This window comes from Lathamus discolor, chromosome 1, assembly GCF_037157495.1.
Source record: "Lathamus discolor isolate bLatDis1 chromosome 1, bLatDis1.hap1, whole genome shotgun sequence".
NCBI classification, from domain to species: domain Eukaryota; kingdom Metazoa; phylum Chordata; class Aves; order Psittaciformes; family Psittacidae; genus Lathamus; species Lathamus discolor.
The window spans coordinates 27,963,834-27,991,144 of record NC_088884.1 but is presented as its reverse complement, the minus strand read 5'-3'; the positions used below and the strand labels follow the sequence as shown (position 1 = coordinate 27,991,144).

General features: G+C 41.6%; 1 protein-coding gene across 8 annotated transcripts in view; it reads left to right on the top strand.

The window, feature by feature from the left end:
* Positions 1 to 4,869: 4,869 nt before the first annotated feature.
* CPNE8 (copine 8) overlaps positions 4,870 to 27,311 on the top strand; it is a 99,321-nt gene continuing 76,879 nt past the window's right edge. The window contains exons 1-3 of one of the 8 annotated variants that reach the window (XM_065665651.1): positions 4,870 to 5,132; positions 18,157 to 18,197; positions 23,888 to 23,934. In XM_065665651.1, the coding sequence (XP_065521723.1) occupies positions 4,993 to 5,132; positions 18,157 to 18,197; positions 23,888 to 23,934 (228 nt within the window). In that variant the 5' untranslated portion in view covers positions 4,870 to 4,992. The remainder of the gene's footprint in view (positions 5,133 to 18,156; positions 18,198 to 23,887; positions 23,935 to 27,311) is intronic. The other 7 variants (XM_065665654.1, XM_065665640.1, XR_010609772.1 and 4 more) reach the window with 7 other exon arrangements.

The window sequence follows — 27,311 nt, the reverse complement described above, 5'->3', positions numbered from 1 at the left end:
AGCAGTAGTGAAGAAAAAGGAAGCCAAGTAAGACACAACTCTCAAAGTGCAGTGTGTATGAGGATATTGGCATTGTTTCAGTGCTCTGTTCAGCTACCAGCAAGGACCAAGTAACGGCTAAATTCATCCCATTCTTCAGGGTCTTGAAGAAAAAGTTTGACAGCAGCCAGGATGAAAAGCTGGTGTTTGCTGAATGTTAATTAAGGGAATTACCCAATAAGTATTTGAGGAGGAACCAAGGAATATGGTATGTTCATCACAGATTTAGGCTTAGTAAGTAGTATTTTGGTTGTCATGAAAATGGTATTGGCTTACAGTTGCAGTTGTTTTGTTCCAGTAACACCGAAGCTCACTTCAAAGTTCTAGCCTATACTCATCCACAAATCCTTTTTCACATCTGTAGAAGAACAACTGCCATTTCCAGTTTCTTCACTTCCTATAGATTAGTCTGTGTTAGTTTTGTGTGTGTGGTTAGGGTTTTTTAGGAGTGCAAAGATTTTTGCATAAACTTTTTCTTGAGATGTCTAGTAATGATCTACGAGGCGGAAAGCTGAGGGGGTGGAAGGGAGTAATCAATGTTCGCATCCTGTGGCATTCAGGTTCAATTATACTGCTGAAACCTGGAAACAGTGATGTTTTAAAGCAATCACTCAGCGTTACACATTGCAGCTATTCTGGAATCTGTGGTTTGTTCATAGTTTATTCTGTAATTACTGCAAGTATATCCATCATTCCTTAAATTAGGTTGCACATATTGAAACAAGCTATGTAGATACCTGATAATTAGCAACTGCTGACAATAATAAAGTAACAATCACAAAAGAAACAGAGGAAAATATGTCCTGCTTTCTGCTGCAAAATTGTCACAGACTCAAGTGATTGCATTCAAATGTCAGTATAGCACATACAACACACAGCCCTGACAGTTCTTTCACACTGCAGCCTGATAGCTATTTCATACGTAAGTTCCAGACACTCTCCTAATACTTAGGTATTGTTCCACTCCCCATGCCTCAGTGCCATTTAAGAATGAGTAAATATAAGGTAGCTCTCTGGTGTTATAATAATGTGTACATAGCCCCATTGTTGCATATCTTTCAACTAGACCTTGGTTTAGTTTTTTATTTTCTCTCTTTCCCATATAAATCACTCTCAGTGCTTGAGAGCTGTGTACTTATTCTAAGATGGAGCATTAGAAGACAAAATAGCTGTGCCTTTATAATCATGAGAGAAGATGGTGTCCTGGGTTCAGCAGTAGCAGTCATTTTTCTCCTTCTTAGTAGCTGGTGCAGCGCTGTGTTCTGACTTTCAGCCTGGGAACAGTGCTGATAGCACCGATGCTTTTAGTTGTTGCTCAGTAATGTTCACTCTGACCAAGGACTTTGTGAGTCTCATGCTCTGCCGGGGAGGAGGGGAAGGCAGGAGGAAGCAGAGACAGGACACCTGACCCAAACTGGCCAAAGAGGTATTCCATACCACAGCATGCCCAGGATGTAACAGAGAGTTACCTGGAAGGGCTTGGACAGCAAGGGGGGACGAGGTATCGGTTGGTGCTTGGTTGGGTGGGTTGGGGCAAGTTGTGGGATGGTGGTGGTGAGGTGTTGTATTCTCTTCCCTTGTTATTTTCTTTATCATTATTATCATTGGTGGTAGCAGCAGTGATTTGTGTTATACCTTAGTGACTGGGCTGTTCTTATCTCAACCCGTGGGAGTTGCATTCTTTTCGATTCTCCTCTCCGTCCCTCCAGGAGTAGGGGGAGGGCAAGAAGCTGGGGGAGTGAGTGGACGAGCTGTGTGGCTGGGTTTAAACCATGACAGATGGGTATCTCCCCAGCAATTTTGAAGCCTTGAATTTCCTTAACTGTTTTTTTTTTCATAGGATGCTCTATTTATAAAATCACCAATAACCAACTATTTAATTTTTCTAAGCAGAATTAAGGTCATTAAGGTCAGCTAATATAAAAATGATCCAACCAACCCCCTACCTGACCCAAAGCAGTGATCTTAAGTGCATTAGTAGGAAAGAATACACGAACATATCACACTTACAATGCTATACTTTTAAGCTACCCATACCAGGGACTCTTCATCAGGGACTGTAGTGATATGATAAGGGGTAATGCGTTAAAACTTAAACAGGGGAAGTTTACATTGGATATAAGGAGGAAGTTCTTTACTGTGAGGCTGGTGAGGCACTGGAACGGGTTGCCCAAGGAAGTTGTGAATGCTCCATCCCTGGCGGTGTTCAAGGCCAGGTTGGACAGAGCCTTGGGTGAGATGGTTTAGTGTGAGGTGTCCCTGCCCATGGCAGGGGGGTTGGAACTAGATGATCTTAAGGTCCTTTCCAGCCCTAACTATTCTATGATTCTATGTCTATCGTTATTATAAAGTTACATAATATATAGCAATATATTATTGTTATTATTATAACTATTCATGCCTTTAAAGTCACCCATGTCATGCCCTGTGAGATCCACTATTATGTTTAGATTTACAGCAGATGAACAGTATTATAATGCTAAAAAAGAGTTATAATTGTTACCATAAAACCAATTTTAGTCATCTGGAACCCTATCTGTACTCAGCATAAGCCTCCCAAGACACCAGTGGTCCTTCACCCATCCTTTCACACTACTGTTTTGACAAAGATAATAGTGAACTAAATTTGACTTTGTTATTTTTAGCCATTTCAGCTGTAGATTGGCTGCCACCAGACACACCTAGAATACTTGTGAATGTACGTGGCTTCTTGGCTGTACTGAATATATCAAACAGGATGGCTTAAGAAGAAATGCTTTCGTGATACCTCATGAGAAATTGCTTTGTATGCAAAAACTGTGCAAGAGAAGGAAAAGCAAGAAAGGAGAGTTCAGGTGATAACTTCCTGATTAGAAGTAGGGTGTGAAGTCAGAAAGTTCTGAATAAAAATCTCAGTTATATCTTCCCTGAGTTTCTTCCATTGAAGTTATATTTCAGACACGTGCTGTGCACAGGGAGTATACATCCTGTACATAAGACCGTGTTGCTGCCGTCTGTATTTCCACTGCTTATTCTGTTGACTGCGATATAACCAGGTATGAACATTCAATTTCTCTGTCCATCATTATTTTGATGGACATCACGCATCAAATTTGAACTACACCAACAAGAATCTAAAAATTAAATCCAAAATTAATGTATTCTGATAAGGTATGATATAAATAATATACAATAATATAAATGGTCCTGCACCTGGGTCAGGGCAATCCCAAGCACAAACATAGGCTGGGCAGAGAATGTGCTGAAAGCAGCCCTGTGGAGAAGGATGTTGTGAAAGGAAGACTTGGATGACTCAATATGAGTTAACAGCAAGCTTCCTTTATTGGGCTTCTACTTTCGGTTAATGTAACAGTGAATATGCAAATACTAGGCACTTGATTGGTTCTGGCACAAATAAGGCATTGTGTAAGCTCTACATTTTTGCAGCTACACCGTGCACCCCCCCACCATCCTCCTTCTCATGCACTTATCGCTTAGTGTCCTTGGCTGTGATTGGTCATAGTATGTTGCTGTTTGCCGGTGTCCTTCAGTTCCTCATTATCTGGTGTGAGAAGTTCGCACCATGCTCTACACAGATGTCTTGTTTCAGCTCGTTGATGGGAACGTGACCTTTTTCGACAAGCCAATCCCCCACAGAAGGACTTGGGGGTGTTGGTCGACAGAAAGTTGTATATGACCCAGCAATGTGTGCCTGCAGCCCAGAAAGCCAACCGTATGCTGGGCTGGAACTGGATGATCTTCAAGGGCCCTTCTAACCCAAACCATTCTGTGATTTTATGAATGTTTGTGGATTTAGAGCCACATTTGCCTTTTAGAAACAAACACCAAATGTGTTTTTATTTTTACACATAAAACCATAGCAGCCAGAGGAGCAGAGGACTTCTGTGCAGGATCTGGGCTGATATCCTATGATCTTTGACCTGCCCTACATCCTGCGGGAGCACAGACACGGCATTTAATTTGCTTGCTTCTCACCTTCCCACCTGTGACATGGGGACGTTAGCACTTCCATCTCCCATCAAATTGCTGCGATGAGACATGAATATCGGGGGCTACTTAGATGCCATGACGATGGATACAAATTAAAGACGTGCGAGATGAGATGGTGGGACTATCGTGACTATGGTGGGTTACTACCATAACCACTATGGTGGGACTGTTACGATTATCGTGAACTATCCTGAACAGACTCGGCGCAGACTGGATCAGGTCTTTAAAACAAAGGGGAGCACAAGTGGGAGCAAGTGACATTCCCGGTTTTCAACGCGTCGACGCAGGTAAGAACTCCGGTAAGCCACAGCCTTCCCTCAAGCCCCTTGCAGGAGCAACGACCGCGCTCTTCAGCGGGCAATCAGCACCAACGACCCCCCGCCGTGTTCCACCGCCCTCCTGCGCAGAGCGCCCCTCGCCAGGCGCACCGCTCCCGCTGCGCCCCCTAGCGGCGTGGGGCTCTCCCGCCGGCCCTGCCCCGCTGCGCCTCCCTCTCTGGCCGGGAGAGCGGGTCCGCCTCGCCGCGGGCCGCCGAAGTTAGCACGGTACCGGCCGGCTCCCCAGCCGCCGGCTCCAGCGCGGAGCCCGGGGCACTCTGTCGCTCGGCTCACCCAGCCGGGACAAGAGGGGATTCCCCGCACAGCCTACGGGGCGGGACGGGAGTTTCCGCCAGCGTGGAGGCGCGGGGGCGACGGCGCTCGGTCCGCCCCGCGGGCTGGCGCCTACCGGCGCCTTTCCCCGCCGCACAGGACGTGGGGTGGCGGCGGCCGCGGTGCCGCCGGGACCCCCCCGCTGCGGCCCCCGGCCCGCCAGCACCGGGCGCCTCGCGGCTCCCGCTCGCGGTGACGTCAGCGCCCCGGTGCCGGGCCGTGCCGGTGCTGCTCCGCGTGGCGCCGCCTCCTGCCCTCCCTCTCCTCCGGCCGGTCTCCTCCTCCCGGCCCCGCCCGCCGCCAGCGTTGCCCCATGTTCGCGCTGGAGAAGCCGGCGGGGCAGCCGGCGGCGGGTGGAAGTGGTGGGTTTCCGACCATGGCGTCCGTGGGGGATTTTAACGTGCTCAGCTCCAGCATCCCGGCCACCAAGGTGGAGCTCTCCGTGTCCTGCAGGTACGGCGGCGGCTCGGGAGCGCTGACCCGCTCGCCCCGGAGGGAGACAGGCGAGGGGCCGGGCGCGCCGTGTGCCGGCTCTGGGGACCCCCGCCCGGGTGTTGTCAGTGGCGCGGGGCAGCGTCCGGGCGCGGGGGTGCCCTCCGCAGCCCGGCGCTGTTCGGGGCGCTCCGCCCAGCCCGCGGAGCGCTGCCTAGCGCGGGGAAGTTGTAAATACCCCGCCTCGGGAAGAGCCTGCGAGCAGTTTGGGGTCCGCTGCCCGCCCGCTACCGCGCCCCGGCCGGGGTGCGCCGGGGGAGCAGCGGCTGCGGGCTGGTCCCTGCTGGCGGCACGGGGGGAAGCTGCCGGAGGGCGCGGGAGCCGCCTTGCCGTGCGCCGAGCCTCTTCCAGCGGGTATGTAACTTCTGGAGCTGTCCCAAGTGCCGCGGTGGGGACGGGGAAAACTCCCATCCGGAGCAGTCCTTTCGCAGCGTGTTTCAGGCACCCTCTTGCAAAACTGTTACGAAACCGGGCGTGTTTCTCGTCACGTTTTAAAGTAACGCTGCTGCCGATAAATCGCAAAAATGCCAGCCCTTAACACCACATCTAGTGTATGCAGGTTCGTTCCCGGACATTCGTTTGGCTGGGGTTTGTTTATCGGCATTCTCCCTTGAAGCACTGGGAGTTTCCTGTCAGGGGTCTGAAAGTGGTTTTATTTGTGGTCCTTTATCTTCATGTGTTCGTTCACATTTCGCAACTTCCTTCGGTATTCCCTAGAAGTTGCAGAACAGTTCCTTTCGCTGGCAGCTTCTAGTGGATAATTTGAACGGTTAGTGTTGTTTCCTGTTGGGAAATGAGGCAAAGTTTGTGCTACAGTTCGTTGCTCCATTTTCTGATGGAGCTGCTAGGGAGCTGCTGCTATTAACACCACTTCTAATGAGAGAAACAGTGCTCTGAACCTAAATTCAGACCACTCCCTCTTTTTCCTTAGTAAATAAAGTATGATTCGATGTTTTGTGAGGGGTACAGTGAAAAGAAGGCTGAGACAATGAGGAGTGAGATTGAATTTGGAATACTGAACTAGTCACCAGGCTGACATATGAATGCCTTGATGTATTTACTGCCTCTCGCTGCAAAGTTCACTAGCAACAACCTCAGAAAACCCTGGTCACCCTGGTGGGCTGCTACATGTAAAAGCAATCCAGGGCTTCTAGCGTTACTGCTGGGTTCCTTAAGTAACCTGTCACAATTACAAATACCAAAACACGCATGATGGATTTAACCCTGTTCCCTTATAATGGGAGTTTCTTTTGTTCCAGGTATTGTTTGTATATACCTGCAATGTTTTCTTTAAATCCTTGTTCTGTAGTGATTTAAGAATCCATCAGATAGTTACAAGGAAATGAAGGTATATGACATAGGCAGTGAATTCAGACCTTAGTTACCTTTCTGGTAACTAATTTCAGTATATAGCTTCAATATTTGTTTCTTCATAGGTATCTTTAAAAGCCATGTCTGTTTTGTTAAAACTGGTTTGTTTTTCCTTGTTTAAAACAAATTGGTCTGCATTCCCAACATGTCTTGATGTCAAGTGCAGAGGATGGGGATTTCTATGATGATTCCTTTCTTCTTAATGTGCTGGGATGGCAGCTTTGGATTACAAAATCATGCTCATGCTTCAAAATCGAGTGTAAAATGAGTGACATTGGGACAGAGATTAACTATTAACACATTTGTGATTCATCTATAAACATTCATTGGCTCAGGCTCTCAAAAAGCAGTGTTAAATGAAATTGAGGAATAGAGAGCAAACTGCAAAGTTCAGAGAATGCTGAAAATTCTTTAATAATTAGCAGTTGTGTATTCCTTAGCACCTGAAGAGAAATGCTTTTAAAATAGTTTGGGTCATGACATTAATTTTCTCTTGGTAGCTGGAGTTACAGAACCAATTTAGTCACTTGTTTCCGTCAACAATTGTCAGCTGATAACTGTTCTTTCTTCACAGATTTTCATTTTTTGCTTGTTTTCATTATAGGAAGTCTAGGAACTTATTCCATTTGTACGATGATATAACCTGCTGGACAGTGAAGCAGTGCAAGCTGTTTGTGTCACAAAATAAACTTGTTACTCTAGACAGTTTTCTTCTATCTGTTTATTTATTTTCCCTCTTTCTTTCCTTCTTTTTCAGTAAGGAAACAGCTTCTGTTCACTTAAGCTTTTAATTCGGTATTGTTTATCTGTCAGCACTTCACAATTTAATTTGCTCTGCATGCTGGTACTGTCAGTGTTACCAAGTTCACCAGGTTCCAGTACTATGCAGGTGGCGTTGCACTACTTCTTATTCTGCAAGCCAGGCTGCTCTAGCTTCAGGGGCACATGAGGTAACCTTCAGGAGAAGTGCATCTTGTGAGATGAGAAATTGTCTATGAAAATTATGAAATATTTTGGATATCAGGTGATGTTCTTTCTGGGGTATGACTAAAAACTTTTCATATGATTCCCATGGCTGATAAAATGCCAGCATTTGGCCGTAGTTTTACAAATGCTAGAAGAACAAGAAATTAATTCTTTTTAGTTATTACTAGTCAGTGCCTATCAAATAAAATGTTGGTGATTCTTCTCTGGCTCTTGGAAGGTGTAGATTTCCAACCTTCTGAGTTGTTTGTTTAGGTTTTTTGTGGTTTTTTTTTTTTTAAATAAAAAATCTGAATTCTTTGGCTTAAGAGCCAGATGCAGTGTGGCAGAACAACATAAATGTGTCATCAGAGAGGATCCTCTGTGGTGTTGGTAACAACCTGCTATTGCCTGGTTCAAGTAGCCATCTCCCTCTGTGCCCTGTAGCTCCCTTCATCACATGCCTGAAGGGCATCCATAGTCTGATGAAAATTTCACTCTCATGTGCTCTGTGATCTTTGGTTGTTGCCACCTGGTATAATTTTACACGATTGTCATGAGGTGAAGGATGAGGACCTTGGCTCTCCAATTAGTGCAGAAGAGAGAGTATAGGCTGCGCTTTATCTTTTGCTCCACTACTGTTTTCCAGCCCAAAGGTTCCCCTTCCTCTAAAGGGGTATTTGCCCTGCATGCTGTGTGTAGGCCTGTGCCTAGACTTGAATCTGCACTTTAGCTGTGTAAACTTATGGTCCCATGTGAGCCTGAGGTAAGCTTTAGGCCATGTGTCTGCCACCCTTTTCTCCCCCTATGGTGATGTTCTTCACCAATTCCAATCTAGTTAAATCTCAAAAAGCTTCATATTCTATTCTAATCTTCCCTACTATCAGTGCAGTTATGATGTAGTTGACTGAACCAGCATACTTAATGTTGAGAGCATGGATAGATGATGGTTGTAACATATCGTAAAGCTTGTGCTGTATGTGAACGTACAAAGTTTTTCACTATTTATTGTGACGTATATCACAATGATTTCTGCTCCTCATGGTAGCTTGGTGGACCCAGCGTTTTTCCTGTTGTCTCCTGACTGAGCCACAGCCTTTATGAAACCTTATCTTACAAGAATGGCCAAGAGTTTCATTAAGCCTCATGTTAATGTTTATTTACTTACTGAATTAGGAGTTATCAGAATTATCTTCTTGAGACTAATTTTTAGTGTCTATAGGGAAGTGAAGCTGTAGCTTGGTCACTTTATGACTTCTAGTAGTGTATCTGAAAGTGTATGACTTCTAGTGGTTATCTGAAAGATAGTAAAAGTGTTGTAACATGCTGACACAGCATAGGTCACTTTGTTATGATAGTATTGCTCTGCAAGGCTATATGCTCAATCAAGTAGTCTGTCCTCAGTGTTCTGGGTTTATGCTGAATAGGCTCTACGCTGGCTGTATTCCCATACCAGGCATAATGTGTGTAAAGGCCGCATAAACTCCTTATCATGGTTAATTCAACAGAAATGCAACTGGTTGCTCGTGCCTGGTTTGCATCAGTTCTGTGCCACTTTACAATTTGTACAGAAATGTAATATTAATTAATAGGCTGAATGGAACTAAGCTACTCCTATTCTGAGTAATGAAGATAATTTAATTTCAAGTTTCTCACACAGAGGAACAGAAATTACTATTTCAGATATTTTGCGTTTTGTTTGGCAGCCTGAATATCTTAACTAGCCACTTTCTGGTGGTTGCAGCACCCAAAAGTATGTTTAATTATATGTTTGATTGTCCTAGGCATCGATTTCTGGCAAGATCACTTCTCTCCAGACAGTGTAGTTGCCTCCTCAATTTTGGAAATAGCAATCATTTGTTAGAAATCCCTGTCACAGAAAGATGCAATGCTAAAAGAGATATCCATAACAGATTATTTGGTGTTGTAGCTCTCTGTAGTACAAAATACAGAATATAAAATCCATCATGATTGTAAATCTGGTTTTCATTTTCCTGATTTCTTTATGTACTTGTGTCCAGTTTGGATTAAAAGCCTGTGGAGTGGCTGTGTGTGACCAGCAAAAGAAAGTTGATCTTGTGTGTTTTTTGCTTTGAAATGAAACTGGCTGGACAACCAGCTGCCTCCAGGTGGGAAAAAGTTAGTGTATTGGGGAAAAGAAATATAAATGGGTGACAGTGTCCATCACGGTAGTCATGGAAATGCATTCCTGATAGCCTGCATGGTTTGGCTTTCACTTGTGTGTCTGTGTTGTTTGAACTTTAAGCATGCAACTATGTGACTTCTAGGGTTTAAGGCACATCTGTTGCCCTATGAATTCAATGTTGTGGTTCCTAGGCCCCCAGGTTTCGCACTAACTCTGCAAGTCTTGGAACTTGCCCAGTTTTGTCTAAAATTGTCTTTGCCTATGTGGAGCTTAGCTACTAACCCAAACCCAGTGTTTTTTCTAATGACCAGGTGGCTACTGCTTGGTTAGTTTCTCTTTGGCTTGTTTTTGTGTGGTATAAACATATTTCTTTCTACAGGTAGTAGTAATGTTATTCTGTGTATATTGATGTATTTGTGACTCTTGAAGGACAGAGGAGCATTGGCATGGTGTGATAGCAGAGGTCTTCCAAGGGGGGACACAGGACACAGAGTAGTAGAGCAAAGCTGGAAAGAGGGGGCTCAGGATGCCACTGGGGACCCCAGTGCTGTAAAGAGGTCACCAGTGGCTGGTAAAAAGTGCAGGCTGGGAGCTGGGCAAACCTGTTTTTTGGAACAATGAGGTGCTGAAAGAGCCGGTCTTAAGCAGACGTGATACACACCTTACACGGTAAATTTGGACGTAAAATGGAGTTGCAGACCAATGAAGCAGGAGCGAGGTGTAAGAGCATGTTGGAAAAATAACCCAGATGGGGATTCTCAGAGTGGGGAGGAGGGAGCCATCAATAACAAACTCCTCCTGAGACCACCTGCTCCACTCCTGCCACCACTAAACTTCATGCTTCTCCCCAGACAAGACGTGGGACACTGATGGCTCACTGTAACACCCTCCCACAGCTGACACCAACAATTTTAGCCTCAGAAGGGTCCTATAAAGGAAACCCTGACAGCAGGAAAAGAGAGAGGTACTAGGAAGTGTGAAGCAACTTTAAATGTATTATTATGAACACTTTCTGTAGTAGTATTATTTTCCTCGTTCTCTTTCTTTGCCATCCGAGCAGTGCTTCACCCACTAACAAGAGTAGCTTGCCCAGCTTTTCATAATCCAGTACTTTCTGTCTGTTCCAACAGTATTCCTGGAAAATACTGCTATGTTTAAGTAAAGAAGCTTGGCACTTGCTTTGTTTTTTGTTCATTTTTTACCCTCAGGAGTAGTCAGCGGTTTTAATAGAGGTTTCAACCTGAAACTGTGTGTACATCTAGACAGAGAAGACTGTGGGTTGTCATAAAATCATGGAAGCACTGGTGGTCTAACCCTTCACATTGCTTCTCCCTTTCTTTTTCCCTTAAGAGAATGGCTTCTGAACCAGTATCTGTTTAAATTGTCAACGAAAGTTACTGGGAGGCTGAAAATTACTTCTTGGTCTCCTTGTGAACAAGCAGAGCCAATTACTTCTCCGCAGGTTCTGAAGAGGTATTGTAGATGCTTTCTCAAGCTTGCATATCAGAGGTATGTTTGCTTTCTTCCCAGGCCTTCTAGTGCTGCAAAGAGCGGAGACAATGTAAAACCAGAAGGAAGGTATCATTCTAATTGCCTGTTGGTCAGGAGAGCCACCATTTTCTCGCCTGTGAGCCTTTCCCAAGAGAGCCAGTTATTTTGACAGGAAGATAAAATTCTGAGAAATTGTCTAATCTTCTTTTGGGTCCAGCGCCTTCTGAATCTAGAGATCTGGAGGCTGACAGCTTGCTTTTTATTGTGTTCTGAGAGAATACAGAAGGAGAGGGTTAAATAGCCAGGGAAAGGTGGCTACTTAAGCTAGCACCACAACAGGAAAGTTGTTTGTGCAATTACTCTGCAAGAAGTCAAGTGGATTCTTCACTCAGGTAGGCTCTTTGGATCGTACATCGTCTTACATAGGACTGCCCATTGCAAGTCCAGTAATATCAGTTGAGGCTGAGGGACAGTGTTTGCTAGGACGTCATACAGTTAAGTTAAAAATAGTAGTAGAATGGATGCCATTCTGCACAGTAAAAAGTGAGGAGATGCTTCTTTTTTTTTCCTATGGTTCTTCTTTGAAAAAGGCACGCGGGCCCAACATTAAGTTCGGGAAACAGAAATGCATTTGTTAAATGAACTAAGGGCAGCCGCGCTTCCCATGGACTGACACAAGTGTGCTGTGAGGAAAGTAGTGTACGCTTATATGAGAATCTGATATCTTGAAAATGTATATTTTCTAAAAATTAAAAATAATTGTGCATGGGTAACTAACTTCTGTGTTTGCAAACTGCCGAGGGCTTTATTTCACAACCAAGGAATCTTTGCCTGCACTTTAATGTAATCTAAAGATGAAGAGAAACATAAACCCTTAACAGCTGGAGAGATTGTGACAAATTCATCTGAAGCAAACTGTATTTTTAGCATAAAGGATTTCAGAGCTGTTGAAAACAATGTATAAATAAGTATTTTTCCAGTCATATGAACACAGTTGGGGATTTTTTTGTGTACTTCTGTTCTTTAGTGCCAGAATTCTGCTGTTTCTGAAGGGGGGATTGGATTTACTTCTGCTTAGCAGTTGGATTTAACAAAGGGTTAAATTTAAACCCTGCAGAGGAGGAAGTTCAAATACTGATCATTAAAATAAAGTCAAATTGGAAGCAAAGTATATGTGAACAAGGTGAGTAAATGTTATTTTTTAACATAGGCCAATCTTTGTCAATGTACGTATAATCCATAGAGTATGTGAGACTGTACAAAGCAGCATACTGTTTAAAAGACATTTGGACAATGTTGTTAATAACATGCTTTAACACTTGGCCAGCCCTGAAGTAGTCAAGACTAGATGTCAGTTGTAGGTTCCTTACAATAGAAATACTCTCTTTTATTCTTAAACAATTTTTCAAGCAAAGCACCACAGCACAGAAACTGTTATTTTAACAAACCTTCATGGACCTGATGAAACTGTGAACAAAGGGATTCTGCAAGGCATAGCTAAATAGGTTTTAACTTTTCTTATGTACTGATTACTTTAAATTTTTTCCTGGAGAAATTTATCTCATGATACAGAAAAAGAAACCTTTATCCCAGCATTTGTAATCAGTCTTGTGCTTTCCAGTTTAGACAAGTAAGTGTTATTGCTGTGGTTCCTATTTATTTTTTCCTTTAGTCATCTGTTCTGTTGCAACCATTTTGGAAGGTCCACTCCAGAACGGGCAGGTATGGAATAAATTCCTTCAGAATCTGTGCTGGTAGAATGCTGCTTTCTGCACAGATGTTCCTAGACTTCTGTGCTGTACATATTGGACGTGTGTGTGTTTCTCCAAGTAAAAGCGTATTTTCTCCCTTTTTTTTTTTTCTTTTCCCCTTCCTCATACTCAGTAGCAATTCTTCCTCTTTTCTTTTTGCATTCTTTATTTGAAAGGCTGAATGTGCCTATTAAAAATATACTCCCCATGTTCTTTGATTCGGAGGAGGAAATAGAAGTTTTGGATTTTTCTGGTTTCTGAGTTTCTGAGCTTTCCTAGGACTGCTTCCTGAGACAGAATAGTGTACTACCAAAGAGAGTGCTTTTCTCACGTAAAAGGGAAAGAAATGCACCCTGTGTCACTCAGCCTGTGCAGGAAGTGCCATTGACTATTGAGGTGATAAAGACAACATGAAGTTCCAGAAATGCATCCAGTCTTCTTTCTTCTTTTGCTTTCAGCATTTCTTTTGGTTGTAGATTGGCATCTGCTTATGTGCCATGCAGTTTTCGTGTATTTAAAGGAGCACTTTGATTGTTTTCCCCCTAAAATCATAGAATCATAGAATAGTTCGGGTTGGAAAGGACCTTAAGATCATCCAGTTCCAACCCCCTGCCATGGACAGGGACACCTTCCACTAAACCATGTTACCCAAGGCTCTGTCCAGCCTGGCCTTGAACACTGCCAGGGATGGAGCATTCACAACTTCCCTGGGCAACCCATTCTGGTGCCTCAGCAACCTCACAGTAAAGAACTTCTTCCTTATATCCAATCTAAACTTCTCCTGTTTAAGTTTGAACCCATTACCCTTTGTCCTGTCACTACAGTCCCTAATGAAGAGTCCCTCCGCAGCATCCCTATAGGCCCCCTTCAGGTACTGGAAGGCTGCTATGAGGTCCCCGCGCAGCCTTCTCTTCTCCAGGCTGAACAGCCCCAACTTCCTCAGCCTGTCTTCATGCGGGAGGTGCTCCAGTCCCCTGATCATCCTCGTGGCCCTCCTCTGGACTTGCTCCAGCAGTTCCATGTCCTTTTTATGTTGAGGACACCAGAACTGCACACAATGCTCCAGGTGAGGTCTCACAAGAGCAGAGTGGAGGGGCAGGATCACCTCCTCCACCCTGCTGGTCACGCTCCTTTTGATGCAGCCCAGGATACGGTTGGCTTTCTGGGCTGCGAGTGCACACTGAAGGCTCATGTTCATTTTCTCATCAACCAGCACCCCCAAGTCCTTCTCCGCAGGGCCGCTCTGAATCTCTTCTCTGCCCGACTGGTAGCTGTGCTTGGGATTGCTCTGACCCAGGTGTAGGACCTTGCACTTGGCATGGTTGAACTTCATGAGGTTGGCATCAGCCCACCTCACAAGCATGTCAAGGTCCCTCTGGATGGCATCCCTTCCCTCCAGCATATCAGCTGAACCACACAGCTTGGTGTCATCGGCAAACTTGCTGAGGGCGCACTCAATCCCACTGTCCATGTCAGCGATGAAGATGTTGAACAAGACTGCTCCCAACACCGATCCCTGAGGGACACCACTCATTACTGGTCTCCATCTGGACATCGAGCCATTGACCACAACTCTTTGTGTGCGGCCATCCAGCCAGTTCTTTATCCACCGAGTGGTCCATCCATCAAATTGATATCTTTCCAATTTAGAGACAAGGATGTTGTGTGGGACAGTGTCAAACGCTTTGCACAAGTCCAGGTAGATGACATCAACTGCTCTACCCTTGTCCATCAATTCTGTAGCCCCATCATAGAAGGCCACCAAATTGGTCAGGCAGGATTTCCCCTTAGTGAAGCCATGCTGGCTGTCACCAAGCACCTTGTTGTTTTTCATGTGCCTTAGCATGTTGTCCAGGAGAATGTGCTCCAAGATTTTGCCAGGCACAGAGGTGAGACTGACTGGTGAAATCAAAATGTACAGAGGAAATTGAGCAGCTGCTGGAGCCGTTAAGAGATTTGGTGGACAAACCAGACTTCCCTGCCACCTGCTTGCACTGTTCTTTACAGTCCTTCTGAAACTGGCTGCATTGCTTGAACAGCTTGATAAATTCTTATGTTACCATTTTGGCTGGCTATTAATGATTTGAAAGATCAGACGTGTCTGCAAACTCTGAAGATGTTTTTTATTTATGGTGAAATGTGTGAAGGGTCGAATGGACGATATTGAAAGCTGTATTTGTTCAAAACACTTGCTGACCTGAATTGCAGTGTTAACCTTTGGTATTTCAGTCCTTCCAGGGATACTGACTGCGTAGAAATACTCTGAATTCAAGAAGTCCTCGAGCAGCTAATGGTTGATAAGCAGGAACATCTCAGGAAGTGTTACAGATAATTACCTTGCTCTCATTCAGTTCCCATAGTGGCTACTTTTTGCAACTGCTGAAATAAGAGCGTTGGGATGGACTGAGCTGCTGGTATGGGCCGGCTTCATGGTTTTATGTATATGGGAAAATAGAGGAAGAAAACTTAAATAGAAACAGAGTAAGAGTAGGAAATACTAAAAAAATCTCAAGGCACCTTAACTCAGTATAAGAATCATTAAAATGGTTTAATCTTAATCTGCAGTCACAAATGCTAACATACCAATTGTAAGGTCATTGTAGGGTGTTTAGGGAGAGTAATTAAAATTGCTTGGAATCCTAATAGTGAGCATGGGCGACCTATCCCAAAACCTAATGTACTGTCTCATAACCCTGTGTCTAGGCTTTTATTATTCCCAGGTGAATTGCTGTAAAACCAATACTAGTTACCATAAATTAATGGCATACCTAAGTATGTATAATTAAAGAGGAATAGGAGGCAATTTTCATTTTGGACTGGTAGTTCTGATATTGTAGAACTTGCTGTACAGTCTCTTAAAGTAGGTTATAGTGGTCATTGCCAAATACAGACTAGGAATCATTGGTTTTCCTGGGTTTGTTAATACTTCAATTTGTATATTTTGGGGTAAGGTAGAATACATATATGAAATATAAAATGCATATATGAAAATCCCACTTCTGAATGGATTAGAGAAGTTCTGAAGAAGAAGCATGTGCAGATGTCAGGTTCATTCACAAATACTAATTTTAATCCTAGTGCCTACTTTGGCTAAATAAAACAGATCCACCCAATATTCTTCTAAAGCTATCTTTCATTCATATCGCTTATTCTGAAATGTGGACTTGGCAGTACGTAAATTGGAATACAGTATTTTTTCCTTGTTGAAGCTTAATTGGAATACTTAGAACACCTGTATCAAACAATGTATTAATACACTTTTTCAGCACTGTTCAGCAGCATAAAAATAATGTGATTTAGATCTGAGCGTAATAAACGGTGATCTTTGAAGAAGCTATACTAATTACTAAAAATAGTAAGCTGTAAGTGGTGTAAACTGGTTATTTAATCCTTCCTCTTGCTCCAGGGTAGGATCAAAGAACTTATTAGTACTTGTAGCTGCCTAACATGTTCTTAAAGACTGTCAGTGGTGGAGATTTCATGTCATGTCTGGCCACCTCTAACAATGAAAGGTGGTAAAACAATGGAATGAAGATCAACTTCTGCACTTGCAGAGCAGAAGACTCAGTTTGTGGTTAAACCTGTTCCTACTTGTGCTGTCTGCATGGAGATGAGCTTCAATTTGCAGCAGTGTTTTCTCCATAGATATATTCTATAGACTTCTTACAAGTTCTCCTTCCACTGGACTCTGGTGGCCCCATGTCTTTCTTAGCTTGCAAGAAATCTGTTTTCTGAAAACATTATTGCTTGAATTGAGTGTTTGCGAGTTTTATGAAGACTAGAAGAATTGCTCTATAGCTTTTTTGTTTATGTATTCCAGTATGCCTTTTTCCCAAAAGCACAAGATTCCTGTCTTGCATTCAATTTTTGGTCTGCTGGTCTCGAACCATTTTTGATATAACTCCTGTATATCTAGGTACATGCAGCTAAACTGCATTTTTGCTGTGGATTGAGTTTAATAGCTAACTTCAACTACCTGCCTTGTCCCTGTTAAATAACTTCCTGTTTTCAGATAATTTTTCTAGTTTGTCCAGATAATCTTTTTATTATTCTTTGTTTTTAATTTTCAATAATGAACTGTTGGTAACGATTCTAAGGACAGTTTTCTGGTCAGTCCTAGTTCTCTAGACTTAGTGTTAATTTGAGCCTCCTCATCTGTAAATGATTCTCAGTTGTCTAAATGTGGCTACAGTATTGGGACCACTACACTGCACAGCAAAGAAATCGGTTCTTACTGCTTATTCCTAGGTATTTTGTAGGTATTTGGAAAATTCCTGATTTTGGCATGTTCTGTGTGTGCTTTCATTTTGTTTCCCTTACTCATCCGTGGCAGATTCTTACAGATATGTGCAGTTCTGGTGTCCTCAGCATAAAAAGGACATGGAACTGTTGGAACAAGTCCAGAGGAGGCCACGGGGATGATCAAGGGACTGGAGCACCTCCCGTATGAAGACAGGCTGAGGAAGTTGGGGCTGTTCAGCCTGGAGAAGAGAAGGCTGCGTGGAGACCTCAGAGCAGCCTTCCAGTACCTGAAGGGGGCGTATAGGGATGCTGGGGAGGGACTCTTCATCAGGGACTGTAGTGACAGGACAAGGGGTAACGGGTTAAAACTGAAACAGGGGAAGTTTAGATTGGATATAAGGAGGAAATTCTTTCCTGTTAGGGTGGTGAGGCACTGGAATGGGTTCCCCAGGGAGGTTGTGAGTGCCCCATCCCTGTCAGTGTTCAAGGCCAGGTTGGATGAAGCCTTGGGTGGGATGGTTTAGTGTGAGGTGTCCCTGCCTATGGCAGGGGGGTTGGAACTAGATGATCTTGAGGTCCTTTCCAACCCTAACTATTCTATGATTCTATGATTCTATATTTCCTGATGGCTCTGAGATCTCATAGCTATTCTTTTAAGTAAAGTCTAAAGTTTTTGGGTTCAACTAGCAAGTCCATCTCTGCTAGATGCTTGGGATTTTAAGGTATTTCTGTTCCTGATGTCTTACATATATTTAATATGCTTGTCATATGTTGCTTCTCACTTCATGGTACTGGAATGTATGAATCAGTTTGCTCAAATCCAAAATGTGTAATAAAATTAAATGTGAGACTACTTAAGTGTTAATGCTGACCGACTTCTCGTAAATCTTACATATTGGAAGGGTATAAAACTAAGCTGACTATCAAATTGTTAAAAACATATATGAATTGGTATCTGATCTGTATCTTCTACCATTTTTTATAAATAAGAAGATTTTATCTCTTTTTTTTTTTTTAACAGAAATCTTTTGGACAGAGATACATTTTCTAAATCTGATCCAAGTAAGTATACAGCATTTTATTTCTTTCCATCCCATCTTCCACATGTGTAAACACTGGATTAAAAGTTACATGAGTGATTTCCTTCAGTCTCAGTTAGGTTTACATTGTCTTTGTGACAACTATTTAATTAAGTTACACCTACATAAGATATGCTTATGGACTGTTATATGAATTGGAATTTTAAAGAGTCTGTATTCAGTGTTGCTTTCTTGAGCTACATGGTTCCTTATTTAGAGTCAACCTACATTTTCCTAAAATTAATAAATGCAGAAAAGTGGTTTTTCTTTAATCTGTTGTTCTAGATCTCTTTCAAAGCTAGCAAGCAACCTCCTAAACAAACTGGAAGCAGTTGTAGCTGCTAATGCATATAGTGTCCACTAATCCTAGAGTCAAATGCTGAAAAATAAAATTAAATTGTTTCTGAGAAATATGACCTTACCTGATCAATAATCACATCATGGTTTATGACTTAATGTTTTCAGTTATGTCAGGTAGTGATACCCACTTTCACTGTAAGTTTTGTTAATATATGACTGGATCTGACAGAAATTACCGTGACTATGAATTTATATATGACAAGACTTTTGATTTAAAATCCATTACTGTCTTCCTGTAACAGACACTTTATGATACGTTTATCAAAGAACTGAGACCACAAAAAAAATCCTTTTTTTTTTTTTCTGATAGTGTTTAATCAAAGTACTGCTCTAGTGTTGAATGACTAGTCCTTAGATTATGGTGTCTTATCATAGCATAGAATGGTTTGGGTCGGAAGGGAGCTTAAAGATCATCCAGTTCCAACCCCCTGCCGTGGGCAGGGACACCTTCCACTAAACCAGGTTGCTCCAAGCCCAGTGCAGCCTGGCCTTGAACACTGCCAGGGATGTGTCGTGTTATCACCCCATATCTATTTTAATGTGTAAGGGATATTTTTTAAGCCTGGGGTTTTCTTCCTTAGAATACAACGTACTGTGCTTAATGACTGGCCATAACTTGGGACACATACACTTCTGTCAAGTGTCTGGACATGTGTCCTGGTGGGATACACTTGAGTCGTGTGACTGTTTGTCCATTTTTAACCCAAAGTGTTTTTGTGAGAGATCCCACAATAGACTTCTGATGGAAAGGCTTCTACTGTCTGGGGAAAAGCTGCATGAAGTTAGGTGTACCTTTGACGTTCCTAGCCTACAGTACCTTTTATTTTTAAAAAGGAGATATTAGCCGTACCTTGCCCCTGGTGTAGAGGGATCATGCAGAAGCAGTTCTGAGTGTTTTGCATATTACTGCGTGTTTTTTAATTGGCTAATAAAAACTCCCTTGTTCAGGTTAAGCAATTTTGAAGAGTGGTCAGTGACCTATTGCTGCTGATAGAATTCAGAGATCTCTTTATTGAATCAAGGCACCTTTACAAAAGTGATGAGGATGTCTAGTTTTTAAGCTCAGATATTATTAGGGATAAGTGCTTCAAGTTTTTACCAGACAGATAGCTGTGTCAGGCATAAATTGCAGAGTTTGAGTAGCAGGGGACTGCAGTGTGACCTGTGTGGCAGGAGGCCATGGACCACCATGTGCTATCACAGCAGGTTCCAGTCAGCTCTAAAAGCCATGTGAGTAAATTGCCTGCCAGAACTTTTGCCAGCCAGGGGAGCACACAGGGCCACTGCTCAAACCTATTTGAGAAGAAAAGCAGCAGCAGCTGTGAGCTAGAGCTGAAGGTACTACTGCAGTCACACTTCCAGAGACACAGTGCTGGCCATGCGTTCTTGAACGGAGACAATCCATATAAAAGTCAGTGCACCTCTGAAGGGTCTGTGACCTGTAGGCACCCCAACACAGGGCAGGTGGGCAAACCAAGTGATGGTGGCTGGTTGGGTGACCTATGCTGGGGAAGGAATGCAGGAAAACCTAAAGAATTCCTAATATCTGTCTTTAAAATATTTCTGAGAAGCAAAATGGTGGTGCTTTTTAATGGATTCAGATTATATGGTAATATTTTTTAGTGTCGTAACCTTTCCTGTCAGTTCAAAACACACTGCTTTCCTGTTTCCAGTAAATAGCTTATTTAAAGCACTAAAATTGCTGGGGTGCTTTAGAGATCTGGTCTCAAGTTGTGAGTAGCCACTTAAGCTGCCAATCAGGCCTATCTGTACAGGTTAGCAGTAGAGAAACATGGAATACAGTAATACTATCCTTGGCAAAGGGAGAAGGGAGAAGCCTGGGCTCTGGAAGTGCTCATACTGTATTTGCAATAAAGAAATTACTTGGCAAAACAGCTTAGTTTGTGGATACTTTCCGAACAGTGTACACTTGGTTTTAGTATTCTGTAGGGTTTTTTATTAGCCAGTTTAGTTTGTTTGCTCCTAGTGTCCTTTAGTTGAGCACAAAGATAATGGATAAAGGCCATTCTTAGACTGCTCTGTATACAGTAACTTTATCCTGTTAGCTAAGAAAGGTGCCAAAACCAGCATCATACCTTCACTGAATTTAACAACCATTAGATCTTGTACAAGATAGAATCACATAGCGTCACTGTATGCTGAGGTCTCATTGGATTTGACTAGGCCAATTCTAATATGCTTTTCAAACTCCAATGCAGTTATCTAGAGAGAATATTGATAGTGAAGATCTGATTTCATCCTCTTGGCCTTTTTCTCAGAGAGGGACACACATGGATATAGTTGACTCCCTTGTCAACATAAACAGTCTTCTGAAATTGAAGAGGAACTTGTGATTTTTCCAGTTCTCTTGGGAGGTTTGCTTAGCTGTGTTTTGATACTTTGATTGCTACTCGGTATTTATTCCAGTTCTGACCACTTCCCTGCAATCTGGAATATACATGCCAAGAGAAAGCTGGCACTTTGCCTCCCTCGAGGCAAGTTACAGAAATAACGTAGAGATATTAGCTATAGATGGGACAGACTTGGATAGCCCTGTTCATGAAGTATTTTAAACAGTACTGAAGTCTCTTACTGACAGTGCTTTCTCCTCAGTGGCGTCAAAGCAAGTCATACTGATTTACTGCAGCTCATATATATTGATTTACTGCAGCATTAGGGCCATTCTGTTCTTCCATTTTGGAGACCATTTCTTTTTCTAGGAATACTTTTGAGACAATTTTTTTTCCCCTCTTTGAGAGAATGACCTAAAGCAGTGCTTTCCTCATGAGGCAGGGATAAGATCTTCAAAGTAGATACAGATTAATGAATTTGGTACGTTTCTTTGTCTAATGAGAGTTGGGCAAAATTATTTTCTTTCCATGCACTGGCTAGGCAAACTTAACCACTGTGCAGCTGTGGTGGCAGTACTGTGGTCAGGATAGAATGTCCTAACCAGGAGTCACAGGACTCCACATTATCTTAATAGAAAAAGTCTGATATTAAAGAATGGAGAGGTATAAACTCTTCCCCTGGAGGGTCTCTCCATAGAAGATAGTTTCAATGAGGAGAATCTCATGGCAGCTGGGACAAAGGGATCTTCAGGAAGCTCTGCCTAGAAAGTATAGAAGCTGGTGAGTGAAGAGTAATGGGAAGCCTCTGCTACAACTGGCTGTAGAATCATGGAAAGATTTAGGTAGCATGGAGAAAAGACCAACCTCGTTGTGGCTCATAATTCTTTAGAAGGGAGTAGATGTGTTGTTATGTTTGGGAAAACTCAAGTGGGCAGTTTGGGTGTTGCAGTAGTTGCCAGACTAAAGGATTAGCATGTATGCATTGAACAGGAAAACACCAGAGTGCAGGATAAGGGCAGCTCAAACTATCTGGGAAAATAAGAAGGTGCAGACTATAATATTTTGGGAACTATCTACAACTGAGTGATAACTGTTGACACTTCCACCCTCTTCTTCATTGCAAGATTTCCTTAAATTTACCTTGAGTTTGACACCGTGGTATCAGTGTCCAGAGTTAAGAATTACAAAATGTTAAGATTTCTGACCCATCGGTACGGCTGTAGAGAAAGGACACCTGACCCTTGGAAGAGCTGATTCTATGTTAGCAGGAAGGGTATTTCCGGAGAATTATTTGTTTTTCTTTGCTTGTTTTTTATCTGTGGGAATTTCCTTTGACATTTCCTTCTTCTCCCAGGGTTACTTTGACACAGATCTTACTAGATACAAAGGTCAGTCAGAAGTTCAGTAACCTTCAGACACTTCTGTAGCTGATTTCATAGCTTCCATTTCACTGTTTTCTTACATTTTCTCATTTACTTTCATTCTTCATGTAATACAGTTCAGATGTCTGATCCAGACTGAGCTGTAAAAATAGGCTTGTTGGTTTGGAATCATCCTACTTTAAGCAGGAACCAAAGCTTGGAGAATTACTGTCCACGGTTTCATTTAGAGTAAAAGGAGAAATACAAATGTCTATTTCAAAAGAATGATTTTGATTTTTTTTGTAAACTTTTTTTCTTGTACAGAAGTATCTTCTATGAGAAAAAGTTGAATTGTGTTAACTTTTAACTTGAATGTAAGCTAAAATACTGAACTTGGTTTTTTCTGCTTTGCTACTACCTAATGGGATTTTGTTGTTGTTGTTGTTTGGGTGGGTTTTTTTTTGTATGTATGTGGACCAAATACCTTTCAAGTAAGAAGAAAATGTAATTTGAAGCTTGACTTCATTTCTGCTTTGCTTTTCATTTTCACTTCTGCTTTCATTTCATGTCTGTTGATGTTCCTGATTTTATTGAAAACAAAACCAGGCTTCGATCTTTAGTGTTCAAGGCTGCAACCCAAAACAATATTATTTTTAACCTTCTGTTGAAAAATAATGATGGGCAAAGGAGAAGATTTTGTTAGGAGAAAAGTGTTTAAATATCTGTATTTCTGCTGCTTAGGAAAGGGCTGTAGTGGATTTTCAGGTAAAAGTTGTTTTATGGTTGTCAGCTACACCTAGTCCAAGACTGTAGGAAAAAAAATAAGTTTATAGTACAACTTCAGTGCAGATTACTTGTAATAGTATCTAAAAGACCTGCTTACAATCACTATACCTCCATCACCAGTCCCTGTGTTGGACGCTGCAGATTGATGTGTAGTGGGTTCTGTAATGGAAAACCAGATCTGCAAGGAGAGTGATGCCTGTGGGAGTATGCTGCTTGGTCTTTCAAAAAAGGCCTAGGTCAACAAACTTAATTCTATTTTTTATTAGGTTTTAGTTGTGGTGATTTTTTAGTTGTTTTGTTTTGTTTTTTGAAGATGCATATGCAAGATACTTAAATATATATATATGCATCATTAGAAGCAGAATTAAGGAAGAAAACATGAGAACTTATTTTTTCCTTTTTCCACTTTTATTTCCCCTTTCTCTTTTTCCGGTAGGGTCCTCGTTTGGTTTTATTTTAATTCTCTCATCTCTTCAAAGAAACATAATTCAGGGTAATTTTGCATTAGATTAACTAGAGTAGCCAGACCATCAACATTTAATGAAGAACTGCTTTTATCCAATTTTACTGCTAATGTTTGTCAAGTGTTTTGCTGGAGGTCAAGCATAAGCTTTGCTTCCTGTTTCAGAACTACCCTACTTGTTAGGTCAGTGCTGCAACAATAGGCCATACTGAAGACTGAGGGGAAACAAATTACTATTTTATTGTTAATAATTTCAGCAGCACAGCACACTGCAACATTGGTTCACTTAAAATATGTCAAATGCTGAAAATGACCCAACTTTTTTTTTTTCCTATTATTTTTCTTTTCACAGTCTGTGTTTTGTACACACAAGCCATTGGAAACAAAGAATGGAGAGAGGTAAGACGTATAAACCTTTTGAGTATCCTTCAGGCTGGTTGTTTGCCCTGGCAACAGAGGGCATGTCATAGTTTCTTTAATAAAGAGTCTTTAAAACCTAATCACATTAATCTCAATTTCCATATCTGTATCGCATATTTCCGTCAAAAGGGAAAACAAAATTAGGGAAAATACATGTTTCCTGTTTTAGAGTCTCCTTGAGATAAGTGAAATCAAACTTAGCTATCAGTCTGGCCAATGCCTGTGGATATCAAGAGAAGAAAACACTCGATCAGTACAAATCCTATGGAAGAATTCAGCTGTAGTGATGGTTGGTGTCAGCAAAACTAGCTTCTGGTTGTGGTAGAGATCTACTTTTCCCATGTAGTGCTAGAGAGAAGTGCTGCTCAATAGTGTATACATCAGGCAACAAGGGAGGGAGGGGATTATGCGTAGGTTGGACTATGTTGTCTTAACCTATAAACACTGGACAGATGTTTTAAGAAACAAAATCAAGTACCTCTAAATTAATTATCTACATGAATTCAATATTTGTAGCCAGGAACTGTCTCCCTGTACTTAGTCATCTGATTTTTCTCCATTAATATTATTATTTGAAAGAGTTGACAGTGTTGGGGGAAGGGTGCTCATCTCTCTACTGATAAAATGTGCTATTTAGCTGCCTTACAGAAGGAACTGATGAAACTGTTCTTCACTATAAATGGTCTACTGTTTGGTCATTTGTTCTAAGAATAGAACCAGGAGAGGAATGAACTATCTTACTGGTTTTTCCCTGTAAAAGAGAGGAGGACTGATGTTTGTGTTTTTAGAATTGATATATTAGTACTACTATTTAAACATTCCAATGGAGGGGCCAGGGGCACAGAAACTAGGCCTGTTCCATCATACTAGGTAGTTGCCTGGAGAAACTTATTTTCTGCTTTGCTGAAAAATGATGGATGTAGATTTCAGTCTTTATGAGATGAGAGAACTGGTCTCCTGCTTGGAGAAAAACTCGTGTAACTGAGCGGTACATGAAACGTTGTACCTATTAAATTTGCTGGGTTTAGTGAAATTGCTGCTCTCTGTTCTAACTGTGCACTAGACATCCTCTTAGTATACCTACTGGATCACATTCCTCTGATTTATGTTAAGAAATGTCATTTTGAGGACCCTAAGTTGGAATTCATCAATCAAATTGGCAGCTGTGGACATACAGAGAGTTCTGAATGTTCTGGATAGCCAGTTCTAAAAACTAGGAGTCTTCAGGCATGAAGACCATTGGTGTGGTTTGACAGTCAAGCCTTGATCATTACTAGAGTATTCATGTCCTCTGTTGGCCTAAGGTTAAGAGGACTCTGTCAGAAATTCTGGCTTTTATTGTTGTCTAGGGTTCATCTGCAATTTTATGGAATTTTCATGCTTCTCTGTTGTAACTATTAGAAGAAGTATTAACCATTTTTAATATAATTGTCCTGATGGAAAGATTGTAACATTATCATCTTCAAAACTGTTCCATGTGCTCATTTTGAGGTGATTTAGGAGGTTGTCAATGGAAAGGTTCCATCTGCTCATGATTTTATCAAGTCCAAATTTGTAACAGTTGCAGTGTGTCACCTCTTTATAGCTTTGTATTGCCTTTTGCCATTTTATTTCCTTGACCAGAACAAAACCACCTGAATAGGGCAGTGTGCAACATTATTGCTTGGATTGCATCTTGATGCTGTTTAGAGTATCTTGGCTGCACAATGCGCTTGGGCATGCAGTTATAGCATTATTATATGACAGTTTAGGAACCACAGGGGTTAAACCAGACTTTTGACATGGCAGTTACTAGAAAATCTGAGGCTTGGTGTGTTGGTTTTTTTTTACCTGTTTGTTTCTGTTTTCTCTTTTAAGACATAATTATCTCTATAGTCTCTCAGGAAGAGGTCTTGGTACAGGTATTTACCTGCTCAGTTGACTGTTTAAACTATTTATAGTTAAGGGAAAAAGATAACGTCCCAAGGGCAGTTAATCAGACCTAATTTAGATGTCTGCCTTATATCAGATGAATCATTCTTTAGAAATGCCTCCAAGTAATGATCAAAAGCCTACACTTTGAACTATGTCAGATGTAAAGTTCAGTGAGTAGAATCCCATTCCTACTAGCTGTTACGACAGCTAAAAGTCAGAGGTTAGCATGATAGAGGGACTGATTCAGGATTGCATTTTACATGTTGTGGTGTATTATATTTTTACCAGTGGTAAAAAATAAGGTGGTAGGTAGAAGATTAATTGATATATACATTAGATGGGTAATCTTATATAAAATATCTTTATTTTAATGCTTTTTTTGCCTGCAATGTTGAATGCACTAATACTGTGGTTTTTTTTCAATAAAAATCTGTATATGTGTCCATTTTGTTGCATTTAAACACTTATCTAATATTTTGCTAGCTTATATAGATGGATTTCACCTGTATCTGTTTGTAGAAGACAAAACTGAGACAAATAACAAGCCCCTGATAGTATGTGTAGATGTTAATGATGTTCTGTCATGGCAACACACTTTACGTTGTTCATCCTTTTTTGCATATTTCTCTTCCTTCTTTTGCCTAATTATTTTCTTTTGAACACTGCAGAAAATACCTGGGGATCATAAACACAGTAAATCATTTCATAATCTCCATAATTTTCCTAACACTCTGTTGTAGCATTGTGCTTTTTTTTCTTGCCTTCAGATAAGCTGTTCAGATGGATAGCTGTTCAGATGGATTCAATACAATAGTTAAATAAAATCTTTCATTTAATGAAGGGTAGATGGTTTCTGGGCACTGGCTGTTTACCTGTGGTACAGCTTCTAGTGTTTTTACCCAATGTAATTCTTGAGCACCAAATCCTAAACAAAGAATTAAAATGTTTTGTTCTCAGTTTAATAGGGTGTTGTTTTTCAAAACAGTTGCCCTGGCTTTACTTATAGTGCGATCATCAGGTATCTCACTTAATATAACTGGCAACAAATGCATCATCAGAATCAGAGCTTTGGCTTTAAAATATTTACTTCTCCTTACTTTGTGAGGACACATTTGAAATATGGCTCAGTATAACTTACTGTTATCTACAGAAGCCTTAAATGATATATGGAAAGAGTCTGAATTTCTTCATTTTGAAGAGGTGTTCATTCTGAAACCAAGAGCGAGCATTTCAAAGGTGAATGTTAAATAAGCAGTTGGCATTGTAAAATACTCAACCAACTGCAGTTTTATTGGCAGTACACAGCAATGGGTAACTGTTAAGGAACTGCCTATGAAGCGAGGCTCTGAGCCTCTGATCCGTCTACTGTAGCAATGCATTGGATGCAAATTACATTTGTGTACCTGTCTGGAATTCAGACATGACTTCATGAGCTGCCAAAT